Below are 17,009 nucleotides of genomic sequence, written 5' to 3' on the forward strand. Positions count from 1 at the left end.
TAGTTTCTCACTACTTGTTCCAAAAAGGAACTGAGTTAGTAACTGAATTACTCTATAATAAAAGTAACTCGTTACTGTAAAAAAAAAAAAAAAAAAAAAAAAAATAGCTATTAGTCATATAATTTTAATTTTCACAAGTCAGTTGAAATGAGTGGAACAGACAAGTGTTTATAACTTTTTTTTAAATGCTCAAATATGTAAAATAATTTGGATGTCCCCGATATTCAATTTTAAATGAATGAAATGGACACTAAATAGAATAAATTATTATTATACAATATTATACACTAATCTACACTATTTTAACGTTGCTGTGTGACAATGTGAGAGACACGTCTATCAAATTCAATACATTATTGTAAATATCAGTAATATAGTGGAACAATAAAACTAAACAGATTGTTTAGAACTGTAATATTTATTGCACAGACCCCAACTGGCCATCAAATAAATCTAAAAATAAATGATGCTCCTTAAGAAAAGTCTACCAAAAATAGAAAATAATAATAATAAAAAAGATATTAGCCCAACTTACATAGCCTAAACTCTTTGTAGTGCACATTAAAATTCTAAAACTGTCACACAACTGGTAGACATATAGCCTGCTTGAAGTATTTTCTTCCTCACAAAAGTAAACAGTTTAACAAGAAGTGCTCTCAAGTCTTGTTTGTATGGCGGGCTTATCCATTTTCTCAGGAGAAAATCCTAGTTTTGGTTGCTTTAATATCGTGGGTCTGTCTAATCCTTTGGCAGCAAAGCTCATGTTATCAATTGCGTTCACCGACGTGGAGAGAGACTTCCTGGCCAAGTTGCACGTTAAATAAACATTCTTACCTTTCACCTCAACGAGGGAAAAGTAGCGCTTATACTTCCAGTTTGCGAAAGCTACCTTTGAAGTATTGGACATGATGTCGCTCTGCCTCTGACTCCTGATCGCTGTTCGCATGCGTGTGTCACTCACACACACACACACCCACACACACAGCTGCAGGTCCGCTGTTCGGATGAAAACCGCTACAGTGAGCTCAATTATAGTAACGCCGCATTTTATTCTCAGTAACGGTAACGGTGTTGTAACGGGAAACAGTAATTCGTTTGATTACTCGTTACAAAAAAAATTAACGCCGTTAGTGACGCCGTTTATCTATAACGCCGTTATTCCCGTCACTGTTAGTTAACAAACAGTTCTAGTGACGTCATTCCTACCAGGAAGTGCAGGGCTGTAGTCCAAACCGGCCGTTCGCTGTAGGCTTTGAAAGGGAACTTCTGTTAAATAAAATATCTTGCTTGGCATTGAACTTTGAGCTTTATAATTTTACAGGTATTATTTATGCTCTAACAGCAACATTACACACTAACTAAAGTTTGAAAGATGGAATCGCGAAGAACGGGACCTTTAAGTCAGTAAACATAAGGTCCAGTAAGTGTTTGTGTACTAATTAATTTGTCCTTCATAATTAGATCTATTGACATAAATGCTATATAATATACATCACTATGTTTTCAGTGGTGTAAAAAAGACCTTACTTAGACCTTACTACGATCAGACATAACACATTTTTCAGGTTCATTTTTCACATTTTTTGCAGCTAAAATTTAAACAGTGCACCTTTAAGCGACTGAACGCCAGTGGGCAGGACCTATAGTGTGACGGTGTATAACTATTCATTGATATCTTGTTCTGGAGGCAGTCATATGCAAATGCTTTTGCCCGTGTGACATCACAGATCCCGCAATATCCAAACAAGCCATTTTTGGAGCTTGATTAAATAAATGCTTTGTTTATAATAAGGACGTTTAAAGTCAAAAGATAAAGGCAAATTTGATTTCTCATGTCATGACCCCTTTAAACGCAAATCGTAAAAAACGTTTTAACGTCTATTTATTTATGTAATAAGTGAGATTTTGTTTATTTTTTGGTTTTGTTAAAAAAAAATTGAGCTGTACATTTTTTTAATTTTATTTTTAAACTTGTTCTGTTTTTTTGTTTTGTGTTGCTTTTATTATTTTTTATTTTACTCTGCAGATTGCACACAGCTCAAGGTTGCTATAAACACACCTTTAACTGCACTTTGACTTGCGTTGCTGGGCAGCCACAGACAGCATATTGTTAGGATAATGCAGTATGATGCCTGTTCATGTTAAATATAACTCCTAACTGAGCATTGTGACCTTTAATATATTGCTGTTGCTGGCTTTTTGTACAAGCGATAAGCCACGAAAGACTTGAGAGGGTTGTTCTAATGTGGTATGGCGTTTGGGAAACCAGTTTTGAAACTATAGTTTTTGCAATCATGTTTGTTGTGGTGATAGTACAGAAATGTCTCTCTTACAGGCGTGCTGGGAAAGAGAGTTCTAAAGAACGGATGGGCAGCTCTGTTCTGGATAAAATTCCTTTCCTCCGTGGCTGTGAGGACGACGATGAGGATGACAGTGATGAAGAGGAAGACTTCCAGGGCATGACTACTGACTGCATTGATGGACGCAAAAACAAAAAGTCCAGGAGCAAGGTCAGCGTGTTTACATGAAGATAGGGCCCACATGCACAGAATCTTTTTTTATTTTATTTTTTTGCTAATAGTGTGTCGTCTGTACGCTTGCAGATTGGCGGAGAACCCATGACAACAGATCTTGACCCTGAGGACGAGGATGATGAAGATGATTCTGAGGACGCCCTGGGCGAGTTTGATTTCTTGGCTTCTGGAGAGGAAGGGGAAGGTGCGGGAGAAGCTCGCATATCTGGAGACGGCCGTGAATTGGGTATGGAGGCTACATTTTTTGGGAAATTGGGATGTGCTACTAGACAACTCATTATTCCTGCTTTGTATTTTTGTTTGTGAATGTGAGGGTTTCCCTTTATCATCACGCTGTAACCGCTCATTGTTTTCATAAAATTAGCTTTTGTTTGTAACTTCCTGTTGATAAAATCTGTTGACTGGGCCACCATTTTGTCTTCACGTCACCTCAGACTTGTTTGTTTCCCTTCACTTCTTCCAAACGTCATCATGCTCAAGGATGAATGGTTGATTTAGTTGATTCTGCTCTGTTTGCTGATTAGTTTACTCTTTCTTCCTCTGCTCAGGTTCAGAGAACCGCCGGAACAAGTTACAAGGAATGATGTCAGATTTCCCTCCCAAACCCACTCCACCTCCTTCTATCCCGGGCCAGGCGCGCTCCAGTGAGGGTAAGAACAGCCATCTGGCTTTCTGAATCCCAAACCGATCACCTTTGGTAATAATAATAATAACAGCTTAATACTTTCAACTATTTCCTCTGATTAAAAGACTAATTAATGAATTACTCAATCACTCTATTCATTTATTTATTCATTAATTTATTCATTTTCATTACTCAACCAAACATTCATTGTTGCCAATATATATATTTTTTTAATACATGTATTTAAATAAAGATATTATAATATATAATTACTACATTATTTATTTATTTTTTCTTTATCAGTACAGCAGTTCTTAAATAAATATATAAATAATATAAGAATAAGTAAATATTCTTTCTTTAAAATGTCAAATGCATAGTGGGATGCATATTTTTGGATTTATTTAATCCACATATTCATTATTCAATTTTTGCCAAAAAAGGTTTAAGCTTTTGCTAATGCAACAAAAAAGTTAATGCAACAAAAAAGGGTTACATTTTTTGCCATTATATTATATTATATTATATTATATTATATTATATTATATTATATTATATTATTATCAATTATATTATACAAGGCCATAACCATGTCTTGAGGAGGACCAATTTTTAAAATTCTTTAAATTCTTCGCAGATTTCTTCGCATTAGTAAATAAATCCACAGATCTCCTAGTGATAGCGGAATTCCCTAGTGGTCTGGTGGTACATTTTTTGTAAAAAACTAAGGTTCCGGGTTTCTAATTTCTAATTCTAATTTTTTTCTTCTTCTTTAAAATCAAAGATGCTCATCAATGATTGCATATTAAGTGCAGGGACACATTTGTGTGCAGTTTGTTTTGTGATATCACCCGAAAGAATAGTTTCCGCAATAGCATTAAGTGATAGATTGACATGCTCGTCTGTGTGTGAAGACTGCACGAGCCAAAAGAGAAGGTAAACCTCGGCTACTTTGATTTGATTGGCTATCTCAATAATTTTAACATTGACAAGCGCCATTAGACCAGTGAGGCTGACCAGACCATAAATGTAACTTTTAAAACTTTTTGTCATCCTAACATACATGAAGTGCAGCAGAGCAGTGCAAAAATATTAAAACTATTTTGCCATTTTTAATTATTGTCTATGGTGGTTACGGCCCTGATTTTATATACAATCTTAGTGACGTTTACTCATTTTAATTTTGTCAGTATAACAATAATTATTAATATTTATTTTAAAAAATTATTTAAACTGCATAATGAGACCTTAAATTAAATAGTTTTTTTTCCAATCTAGTCATTGAAAGTTGAAACCAGGAATGCTTGTTTGGATTTTAAGTTTAACAAAAATGTTGTTTTCGTAAGAAACTTATACAATTTAAGTTTCTTGAGACAATTTTGTTTCTTGAGACAAATCAATTATTATACTGGCACAATTTTAACTGGCAAATTAAAAGGGCATTTTAATCACAACCGTATACATTTTTTGCTTTAATTTTAAATACTGCTACAAACCACTGTATTTATTATATTCCAATTTCAGCATGTTAATTGTTATCTATGTGCCTGTGCTCAAGGGGGCGCTCTCGGCTTCTCATCTGATGTCTTCATACTGGATGCGGTTGGAGGAGGAGATATGAACCTCGGAGAGCTGGCTGATCTTACTGTTGCCAATGACAATGACCTCACCATTGATGTTAGTGTTATAAGTCTCCTCCCCAAATGAGTGTGTTTTTAAGCATTAGAGTGCATGCTTCATAAGCAGGTGATGTTTAGAACGACATGCTATTTACATGGCATTTATTTTTGTGCTGACTAACATACAAAAACAACTTATTCAATTTTACAAGTTAAAATATTTTAAATGTGTTAAATTGCAACATCATTACAAATGTGTAATCGCAAATATATTTAATGTATGACATACAAGCACACTTTAACCTTAGTACATATAAAGATGTACTTATGGGTCGAAAAAGCACTACAGTTTAGCTAATTGGATTTAATATAAATTTAAACTACAATACAATTTCATTTAATTGCAATTAAGTGTCCGAAAACATTTGTTTCAGTTCGCACATAAGTATATTATTTTAAAGTATCTTATTTCCTTTTGGTGTAGTAGTATTTCCCTTGGTTTGCAGCAGCTTACCTGTTTCACAAACCTTTTTTTATATTAGGTATTTATTGTGAAATTAGCATTATTTAATTTTTCTGTTGTGTATATATGAATTACACACAATTGCATTTAATTTCATGTCTCATTTTAGTTGCAGGAAAGTCGAGAAGAGTTAAAAAAAACATGGAACCCTCGCTTCACACTACGAAGCCACTTTGACGCCATCCGAGCGTTGACCTTTCACCCCAGCCAGGCCGTGCTGCTGTCCGCCTCTGAGGATGGAACACTCAAGCTGTGGAACCTCAACAAGGCAATGCACTCAAAAAAGTAAGAACCACATTTCAACCCTGCATCAAAACAAGAAACAAAAAACACACTACACACACACACACACACACACACACACACACACACACACACACACACACACACACACACAAAAAATCCTTATTTCACTGCCTTCTTATGTTAAGTATGTAACTATAATTGTGTTAGTGTAGGTGTCTATATATATATATATATATATATATATATATATATATTATTGTATATAGTATATTTAGAAATATTTATCCATAATGTTATTTATCCAATATTTATCCAAAACCACAGTGATGCGTGCACAAGGGAGAAACTGAAAGTGCCCTTTTCAACTGAGGGGGAAACCCCGCCCCCCACTATTGACCGTCACTATGCACGTCACTACTCTGTGTGCTAACCAAGCGGCAACCTCCCATGATCTCTTTGAGCCAATACAAAAGTAATTTAAACTTCAATTCATCGACTGGCCACTAGGGACAGGCTCCAGAAAGGAGAATTTTATTTTATTTTTTATAACTCATTAGTTTACATTATATAAAGCCTTAAAGTTCTGCATAAATAAGGGTGTGGTTACTTTGAGTGGCAGGTGGATAGCCATTTATCCGCTGTCTATAGTCATTGCGTCACCTAAGCTCGCCCACATCCCGCCTTTTTGCCCATTTTCTGTTATTCGGGCGTGACTAACGATGATGCGCTCGCAAGATGGCAACAGCCAGCTCGTCTCTACTTTACGCTTCAGAACGGCTTATCGGAATCCTATGGGTGACGTCACGGACACTACGTGCTAACATGGAAACCTCTCTTTTTTTGCTCTCACAGAAATGCAGCGCTGGACGTCGAGCCCATTTATACATTCAGAGCACACAGGTGAGTGGGACAAATTTATAATCAGACTGTGAACTGAAGTCCACCTAAAAATGAAATGGCATGCCTTTTGACCAGCAATATTTCTGTTCATCTTGGACCACAAATAAAGATATTTTATTGAAATCTGACCAATTTCTGTCCCTCCATTCACAGTCTATGCAACTATCACTTTTTTGCGTCATAAAGTTCATAGAGGGGTCGTAAAACGAATCTTTATGAATTGGGCTGCTTTGACTGAAAAGACTCGATCGCTTTATATGATGAACAGATTGAATTGAACTCAAACATGCTGCATAACTCAAGAATTAACCTCATTGGTTGTTGCTGAAGCTCAAACGTGTTGCGTAACAAGAATGAACCTCATTGGTTCTCACATGCTTGAGCTTCTGTTTACCATATCTGATGTGTGGGATGAAGAATTCAATCTGTTCATCATATTAAGTGATTGTGTCTCTTTATAAAATTTGGACTAAACTACTCGATTCATATGGATTAGTTTTACCATCTCTTTATGTACTTTTTGGAGCATCAAAGTAGTAGTTGCGTAGCTGTCAATTCAGGGACAGAAATCTCAGAAATTTCTCAAATGCTGTTTATTAGGTATTTCATGACATTACCATTGTTTTTTGGTCTTTGAAGTACCTTATATTATAATGGAAATGAATATGGATATCAATTATATCCACTATATAGTACAGTGATATTACAGTCTGATCTCTTGATCATGGTACTGTCACATAACTTTTTGTCCTAAAATGTGCTGCTTGTGTGTGTGATTTTAGTGGTGCTGTTCTTTCTCTGGCTATGGGTGAGGAGGGAGAATCATGCTACAGCGGAGGTCTGGACGGCACCGTGCGAGGCTGGAAGATCCCTGACCTTAATGTGGATCCTTACGACAACTATGGCAAGTCTGCCTTATACTGCACTTCCAAGTTACTCAATGTCACTCAAAAACAGCTGCGTTTATTTTACAGTCCACTAGAGGGCACTGACTATAAATGAATTTGCTGACACATTGGACAGAGCTAGACTGAAATGTCGTGTGTAAATGCGTTCAGATCCAGGTGTGGAGAGCAGCGTGTTGTCAGGGCACGAGGATGCAGTTTGGGGTTTGGCTTACTCATCCAGTCTGAAGCGTTTGGCCTCCTGCTCAGCGGACGGGACTGTGCGGATTTGGGACCCCCATAATTCCTTACCCTGTGTGTCTGTTTTCAACAAGGAGAAAGGTGAGGAGGAGACCATGTGTGTTTGGATTGCTTTTCTTTTCTTTATGTCCCTCTCAATCACTTCCTCTCTGTCTTTCAGAACACGGCACTCCCACCTCGGTTGCCTTTGTAAACACAGACCCGTCCCAGGTTGTTGTGTCTTTCGATGGGGGCGAGACTCTGCTTTATGACCTCAACACAGAGCAAAGCATCATGGTCCTGGAGACCCAGACCAAGGATGGTAAGCTACATTTTGTACAGGAATCGACTACTTTTTTTATTTAGATACATGTTTTTTTTTGTGTGTTCATTTTTAGTTAATAAAAATTAAAGCTGCAGTCCGTAACTTTTTGCGCTCTAGCGGTTAATAAACAGAACTGCATGCGTCTTGCTGAAGAACATTGCAGGCGGAGCTACTTCGGTCTGTTTATATCTATGGCGGATCACGCAGGGACTGTGCTCCGCAGCGGTTCCTACCAGACCGTTCTGAAATAGTCCCAATATAAACACTTATTATAAGTGTACCATAATGATTCAGGGTAAGACGAAAACACAGTTTGAAAAATGATTCATTATGTACATTCATTATATAATTTTTGTAAATCTTGAAAAAAGTTACGAACAGCAGCTTTAAAATATGAATTGTTAGTTAATATTAATGACATGAACTAACATGAATAATGCTTTAGAAGCATTGTCAAGTCATATTAATGTAATGTTACTGTTACAATATATAATTATATTAATATATTACATAATATTTTTGTATAATATATTATTATATTAACATAATAATATTCTTATAAGTAATTCTTATTAAAATGATTGCAAATTATATATATATTTTTATTATTCAATAAAATAGAATTATGTATATGTGTAAATATATATATATATATAATATATAATATATATATATAATATATATATATATATATAATATACACGTGCGTGTGAACAGGTGTCAAAGTATATTCAAATGGATGATTGGATTAAATTCTTGGCCTACATTGAAAAAATAGTTGCACGCATCACGTTAAAGAAGTAAAATGGGTTATGAAAGCAATTTCTGCTTGAGTCAAAGCCTGTTGTACAATAATAAAATATTGTGTTTTGCTTTACCGCCCCCTGCAGGCAGCGAGCTGATTAACCGCGTCGTCAGCCATCCGTCCCAACCGATTTCCATTACAGCCCATGAGAATCGTACCATCCGCTACCTGGACAACAAGACAGGTGTGTGTGTGTCGACAGCATGCTGCAATGTTGAGGAGCATAATAACACTCACTGCATATTTTCCAGCTGTGCACTGTGGGAACTGTAAACACACCAGCAAAGTCATTTAACTCCCATACGGTGCAGTCACAGTAGACCTTTTGAAGCAGTTAAAAAGTAACCTCCGGTATAAAAAAAAACTCAATCGAAGCAATGCCAGACACCAACCTTTAATCACCAGTTTATATAGCAAGAGCACTTGAAGAGAAGCGAATAACATTCTTGGTGTTAAAGATTAGCCTGGGAATAAAAGACAGCTGCAATGTGAGCCCAGCGGTGCACTTCATTTTCCACCACATTAGGAATGTTTTATTGATTTATGCAGATATGTGTCAGCAATGGAAAAATGGTGAAATGGTGAAATTTGTGGAGTCAGGATGGATAATCAAGTCATCAAGCAAGGATTATCTAGATTTTTTTTATAGCTTTTTTCTTTTATGAGGTTCACCCCAAAATCATAATTTGCTCATCTTCAGGTTGTTCCGAACCTGTATGAATTTCTTTCTTCTGCTGAACACACAAGAAAATCTTTTGAAGAATATGGGTAACCAAACCGTTGATGGTCATTGACTTCCATAGTATGGAAAAACAAATTACTATGGAGGTCAATGGGGACCATCAACTGTTTGGTTACTGGCATTCTTCAAAGTATCTTCTTGTGTGTTCAGCGGAAGAAAGAAATTCATACAGGTTTGGAACAACTTGAATTTTTGGATAAAACTTTTTTTTTTTTTTTTAAATGGATGAATTTAGAAACTTAATCTTATTCCATTGGTTGAGCCAGAACTTGGAATATGTCCCACATGACCTAATCTTTTTCTTCCTTCCTCTTGCTGTGGCTTCAGGGAAAGTGATCCATTCCATGGTTGCTCACCTGGATGCTGTGACCTGTCTTACCACAGACCCTAAAGGCACTTACCTCATCTCCGGCAGTAAGTAAAAGTACACGGGCATGCAGTGTGTGACGTCAGAGAACAAAACTAGAAGCCAACTGAAGCCTTCTGAACATATCCACGTCAACAGACCATTCTCACGGAAATGTGAAAGTTGCCAACGATGAGGCGTCACTGCATCTGTGTCTTGTGTTTTTTGTTTGTTTTTCTCAGGTCATGACTGCTCAGTGCGCTTGTGGATGCTGGACAATCGCACGTGTGTGCAGGAGATCACGGCACACAGGAAAAAACATGATGAGGCCATTCATGACGTGGCCTTCCACCCCTCGCAGCCCTTCATCGCCAGCGCTGGGGCCGACGCGCTCGCCAAGATCTTTGTTTGATTTTTTCACTGGTAAATGCACATTTAAGCATGATATTTCCATACTTCCAAATTCACTTGTTTGTGAATCACATGACTAGGATTGTGCGATATATATCGTCTATGATAGTATCTTTGTTGTTTTAACGATATGCGATCTGACGATATTGAGTGTGTCCCTCACTTTACAAAAACACCTAGAGAGTGCACGCATACACCAAGTGATATAGTCCAGTAGGTTAGACTAGTGTGCTTTTAAAGTCCAGGGTTTCACTATGGGATTTAGTCCTAGGGCTTTCAAACTGGGGTCAGGTTGTCTGCTATCACCAGACCAAGCTCAATTTAATATTTAACATTGGTCGGGGGAGTCGGCTCTGTATTTTCTACTGCTCAAGAGGTATGATGAACACGCATTACTTAAATGACTCTGTACACAATCGGATAGTCCTTCAACCAATTAGAGCACAAGAGGCGTGATCAACAGGCAACGACCTATCGCTTCTCTATCTGTCATCATGTTAAACCCGCCAATTGTGCGCCAGGTGGATAAGCCAGTCTGTGATTGGTTCCCGCAAAAGTGTAACAGAAGTAGTAGAAATAAATGTACAGGTTTTTAGACCGAGTTGCAGGACGAAATCAAATCGGTGGCTGATCAGGCTGGCACAGGGTTTACCCAGTCTAGGGGTCCAGGGAACCCCAGGGGGCCGCAAGAGTGACGGGGGGTCCATGGAAAAGATGTAAAAAAAAAAAAGTATATTAAAATAAATTATTAAAGCAGTAAATTAGATCAAAATATAGTTTAAATATATATATATATATATATATATATATATATATATATATATATATATATATATATATATATATATATATATATATATATATATATATATCAAATATATATTAGTTAGGTATTAAAGGGTTAGTTCACCCAAAAATGAAATTGATGATGACTCACCCTAATGAACTAACCCTTTAATCTATTGCATAAATTAAATTAGTTTTTTTTTATTATTGATTAAAATTAATTAAATAAGCAACAAATAAATAATACATATAACAATACATTGAGTGTATAGCAATGTAACTGAAACAAATTTTAGATTTAAAATATATTTTTTGTGTATAAATTTGAGTGTTTATAAAAGATGCCTTATGAATTTAAGGATGGGGGACCCTCATACAGGGATGATCATATTTGGGGGTCTGTGACATCTAAAAGACTGAAAATCCCTGATTTAGTCTACTGAAATGCATTTAGAATGCACCCAATATTTAAGATAAGGGGTCTGTATAAAATAAAAATACCTCTGTATGTCTTTTATATCATTTAATATAGTTAATCAGTATCACATGATCAAATATCAGCATGATTACAAATGTGATATTAATTTTATACAATATAATACAATATTAAGCGACTTATATTTTAGATACAACATTGCCTGTTTTTGCTCTATTTTGCCAATGAAAATAGTTCCAAACAAAGACAGGCCTTAAACGTAAAAATTCAATGAAATTTATCGGAAAAGACGGTTTCACTGTTGCAAACTGATCACCACAAAGAATATGAAGAATATCAAAACCTTCAGATGTCCACGGCAGTCCTAAACCTGGGAAGGTACCAACACAAAATATCGTCTAATTATCGTAATCGAGAAAATATTGAGATGTAATATTGAGATTTTTTTGTCAGTAGCGCACACCTGTACAGACTACACTGTTAGCGATCTATGTTTTTGTGTGCATCCATAAGGACAGCTCAATGTTTTATCTTCAGATTTATTTGACACATTATTCAACTCACATAAACAACTTGAGTAAATCATGATTTATTTTTCTTTGTCGCTGAGGATCCAGCCACAAGTTATCTTTTATGCAAGTTGTTCTTAGGTTCTAATTCAGTTGTTTGTGTTATCATGGCTAAAATCATTTGCAGCACCTTGCTGCTTGTTGTGTGTGTTCATGGGAATGTGTGTTCCTGTGAAACCTGCTGCTATTAGCTAATCTCTTTCCTTTATCTCTTCTCAGGGGAGCCACCCTCACTACTGGGCCATAAGAGTGAAACGCTGAATATCCGCACACACACACACACACACACACTCACACACTCATTGAAACGATGGGAACAATATTCTACACATCACTGCCTGTGTAAAAGGCGCACGACTCATCATTCTTTTATGCCTCACGTTGCGATACAAACTCTACCGCTTTCAATACTAATGAGTTTGCTGCTTTGGTCTTGATTTCAGTTTTAGACGACACTACTAACAATCTGCACAGTGTGTTGAGAAGGATGTCCAATCTGTTGACGGATGGACCACGCAAACACACACCTTGATACAACACACACCCTGGATTTTAATTTCATGCTCCGTTTAGGTTGGGGATTTGAAGGCTCTCGGTAAACAAGACATTACCCAAGCCTGCACATTTTCTCAATGTAAATTGCATTAGTGCTAATCTGTGAATTAATGTCCTCGCGTAACTGTCGCCTAGTAACGTGAGGTGATCGATGCATTTCATTCCAAAGACTGCTTTTTTTTTTTTGGTTTCGGTTCAGCTGCCAAGTATAACACAGCTTTACCTTTAGCCTCACAGCTAAGAGCCTTAGTATTTCAGCCTTTCATAATCACTTCCTCAGCCAATTTCATTTATATGACGAGTACACCATGAACTAAAACCAAACACGTGTGTGCGTTTGTGACGGTGCCAGCACGAGCCTTTTGCAATCACCGTCTTCATCCATATCCGATCAGGTGGCATTATCCATAATAGTCAGGTGACTGTTGAGTAGTGTATTTATTGTAGTGTTCGATATCGGTCGGAAGACTTTTCGGGAACATCTGCAGTTGGATGAGTAACTCATTTCTGTATATAAGCAGGATGCGCTGTACATAGCACACTAGTTCCACAACCTTGGTGCTAAGATCTCTGAATCAGGGACCTGTTCACGACGAGGGTCGCAAAGTATCAAATCTCGGTTGACCCCTGCCATTCCTCCCGAGTCATCATGTACGGTTCTGTGGCATTTCAGAAATACAGCCAGTGTGTCGGGAATACATCTGGTGTGCCGAAGTGGCTTTTAAGGTTTTGTCAGGGTATTTTTAAGACGATAAACTCTAGATCCACGCAAGAGGATTTCCGGTTGACAGTTGTCTCCTGTAACAAACTACAAGTTCCAATGTTTAAGTACAGCTGTGTTGTCGGTTCTTGAGTTTTCGGACATCTGTGATCTCGACCCAAGTTCTTTCTGTTCCTGAAAAGTGGAGAAAAAGTGAAGCTTAAAAGGGCTTTTTAAGGTGAATGAAAACGAGTGCCCCCAGTATATGCTTGATTTACCAAGAGGTAAAAGTGCAGTGGGGAAACTTGGAGGTAGATGTATCCAAAAAAAGTCCACTTGATGGCCCTTAATCAAGGCAAGATGCAGAGGTGTTTCAGGGTAAAATAGCTCAGAGCAACACTCTACTCTCATGGCTCTTTTAATAGAAATAAAAGTGGAGCGCCTTCCTTTGTGTTGGCCAAGCAAGGAATCAAAATGCAACTCTGAAACTTGAGGGGGGCACCAAGGTGAGATGAAGAATCATCTGAATCTGATCTTTAGGTTCCTTAGTTGGAGGAGAGCCTGGTCTTGAGCTCTGGAGATCGAAGGTCACATCATGTTTTAGCCAGTTTCCGTTCTGCAGGGTTTATTTTTGTCCTTTACTGGTTTTCCGTGGTCGTAGACGAGTGGCCAGAAGGCAAGTCAGAAACGACAGAAAGACTGATGGGCCATAAAGAGCGCTTTAGCATAACGGAGCCATGTCAGACCGCCTCCGTCTAGAATCACTCCATCCATCCAACCCAGAAAATGAGATTTCCTACTTGGTTGGTCTTTGGCAAGGAAAGCAGGCTGGATTTGTAAGTTAGCAAGTGCAGAAAACTTCTTGGAGTGATTTTATTAATGGACAAGGTTATGGCTTATGTCCTTTGTATAATGATGAGACCACCGTTTCATTTTGGGATGTTCACCCAGTCAATGAATGTCACATAACCACAGACTTGCGTTCAGTGGAATCTCATAATCCTTTGCTGCTTACCTCTTTTCTTAGAAACTTTGCACCGCACACTAACGGTTAGCTTTATGCTACACTACACGTGTAGAAAAACACGAACAGTTCGGTTCATCGACGTATTGCTGCATCGTTAAGTTCTCTTCCGAAGACTGCCGGTTGCATGGGTGTTCAGACGAGTCCTGCATTCTCTTTTCTACACCTTTTTCTGCACCCCTAGATGCAATACGAGTCTTGAAACTACAATGACAAAACACATTCCTTACCGAGAGAGGACGAATCTGTGTAAAAAAAAAAAAATGGAATGAAATGAAACCGAAAATGTTTATATGTTTGACAAGCTGCCGATGCATAATGTAAGTTTCCCATTTTCTCACATATATGCTTTTCTTTACTAGACATATTATCATTATGATTACTAGTAATAAGGTGTAAGACGACAGTAGTACCTTTTTTGCTAGGCTTAAGAATTGCTTGTGATTGTGTAAAAGCCTAAAAACTGAAAATTGTATGGAAATTTAAGAAGAAAAAAAAAGTTTCAGTCCACAGCCAAGGTAAAAAGGACTTTTTGTTATGTGTTTTTATTTTTTAATAGCAATTTATCACTGTGTGATACTTTGTACATCATATTAAGCTGTATTCAACTATATCCTCTAACTACAAGGGATGAAAAAAAGACCAGCCTTTTATTTATTTTTGTTTTATTATACATATTTTTGAACTGCTTTCTAGCTTGTATCAAATGACATCTTTTTAATTTTTCCTGTTGATTTTTCTTTCTTTTTTCTTTCTTTTATTTTGTTTACTGTGCAGGTCTTGTGTTGTATGTCATTAAAAAAATCCAAAAACAACTAAATAAAAACATGGTTTTGTACAGAGATTTCATTCTTGTCTGGTCTGAACTGTACTGTCTGAGAAAGTGTTTCTGGGTATGCAGAAGTTGGATGAAACTTAATTGGGGGGGGGGTGATGTATGTCTTTTGGTCTTGGAAGAGGATAGCCAGAGAGTCGGGTATTTATTTTTTTTTTTTTATTTCTGTGATGGAAAAGCTTACTTTTCAGCATCATTACTATGATTTTCAGTGTATCATACTTCAGAAATCATTCTTATATGAGAATTTGCTGCTCAATAATTATTATCAATGTTGAAAAGAGTTGTGCATGTTTTTTCAGGATTCGTTGATAAATAGAAAGTTCAAAAGTAACTTTTTCATAGATAGATAGACAGGCGGATGGATGGATGGATTTTAAGCCTTTTTAAATATTTGGACTTCAGTTAATAATAACGTTAACATCAAATTAAATATTTTCATTTAATAATTGATTTTTTGTCATCATTGTTATAGGAAGGATCAGTTATTCAATTAAAATATGCAAGAATTATTTAATTCAGTTAAATGGAATTTTACTATCAATACATGTAAATCTTAAAAGGTTGACATTTAATAGATTGGAAAGATACAGATAGATGAAATACTATAATTTAATGTATTTTGTGTGTGTGTGTGTGTATATATATATATATACAGTGCCTTGCGAAATATCCGGCCCCCTTGAACTTTGTGACCTTTTGCCACATTTCAGGCTTCAAACATAATGATATGAAACTGTAATTTTTTGAGAAGAATCAACAACAAGTGGGACACAATCATGAAGTGGAACAAAATTTATTGGATATTTCAAACTTTTTTAACAAATCAAAAACTGAAAAATTGGGCGTGCAAATAAATCAGCAAAGATGTGTTAAATTGATAAATACTGATAGTAAAGGAGATTTATATTATTTGAAAATATGTTTTTTTATTTTTATAAATACAGTTCATTTGAACATTTTATTTATCAAATATATTAGGCAGCAGAACTGTTTCCAACACTCATAATAAATCAGAATATTAGAATGATTTCTGAAGGATCATGATCACTGAAGACTGGAGTAACAATCCTGAAAATTCAGCTTTGCATCACAGAAATAAATGATAATTGAAAGTATAATAAATTGAAAACCAAATATTTTAAATTGTAATAAATCAAAATATTTTTTAAAAATTCTGTATTTTTGATCAAATAGATGCAGGCTTGATATATATATATATATATATATATATATATATATATATACATACAGATATATATATATATATATATATATATATATATATATACATACATACATATATATATATATATATATATATATATATATATATATATAATGATAATTTATTAAAAGTTGCAAACGTGATATTTTTACATAGAATGTTTTTTTTTTTTTTAAAGAATAAAGAGAGCATGTTTTTTAAAGATGTCTTGTGCAAGGGTCTAATTTAGTAGAAAATTAGACTAGAATAAGAGAAAATGAGTTTAAAACCTGAAACAATAAGATTGTTAGAATGTAATTTTATTTTCACCATTGTTATTGCTTAAGCTATAGCAAACATTTTGTTTTAATTTCTTGTTTTATTTTATTTGAGTTCTCAGAGGTTATTACAATGCTGTTTCTTAACTGTGAACTGACATTCATTCAAGGGAAAAAAATGCATAACTCCCATTTTTTAAGTTAAATTAATCTGGCTGCAGGATCACACTGGGCTGATTATTTAGGTGTGTTCATGCGACACACATAAGATATGTGGTTATCTTCTGGGACATGGGAAACGAGAGAGAAAAAGAAAATGAGAGACTGGGAAAATAGTGTGGGGCCCCAGGCAAAAAGAGGAGGACAAAGTTGTTCCAGGGTGGGGGAGTAAACAAGTCAAACTGTTACACAAAGAGAGC

General features: G+C 36.0%; 1 protein-coding gene across 1 annotated transcript in view; it reads left to right on the forward strand.

The window, feature by feature from the left end:
* Positions 1-15,119, forward strand: part of strn4 (striatin, calmodulin binding protein 4) — a 30,085-nt gene extending 14,966 nt beyond the window's left edge. Inside the window, exons 6-18 of the mRNA XM_067450987.1 lie at positions 2,336-2,510; positions 2,604-2,760; positions 3,083-3,184; positions 4,718-4,836; positions 5,411-5,586; positions 6,400-6,447; positions 7,230-7,351; positions 7,506-7,673; positions 7,753-7,893; positions 8,787-8,885; positions 9,771-9,857; positions 10,032-10,212; positions 12,211-15,119. Coding sequence (XP_067307088.1) covers positions 2,336-2,510; positions 2,604-2,760; positions 3,083-3,184; positions 4,718-4,836; positions 5,411-5,586; positions 6,400-6,447; positions 7,230-7,351; positions 7,506-7,673; positions 7,753-7,893; positions 8,787-8,885; positions 9,771-9,857; positions 10,032-10,201 — 1,564 coding nt within the window. The 3' untranslated portion in view covers positions 10,202-10,212; positions 12,211-15,119. The remainder of the gene's footprint in view (positions 1-2,335; positions 2,511-2,603; positions 2,761-3,082; positions 3,185-4,717; positions 4,837-5,410; positions 5,587-6,399; positions 6,448-7,229; positions 7,352-7,505; positions 7,674-7,752; positions 7,894-8,786; positions 8,886-9,770; positions 9,858-10,031; positions 10,213-12,210) is intronic.
* Positions 15,120-17,009: the final 1,890 nt, after the last annotated feature.

This window comes from Pseudorasbora parva, chromosome 8 (genome assembly GCF_024679245.1).
Source record: "Pseudorasbora parva isolate DD20220531a chromosome 8, ASM2467924v1, whole genome shotgun sequence".
Classification (NCBI taxonomy): Eukaryota; Metazoa; Chordata; class Actinopteri; order Cypriniformes; family Gobionidae; genus Pseudorasbora; species Pseudorasbora parva.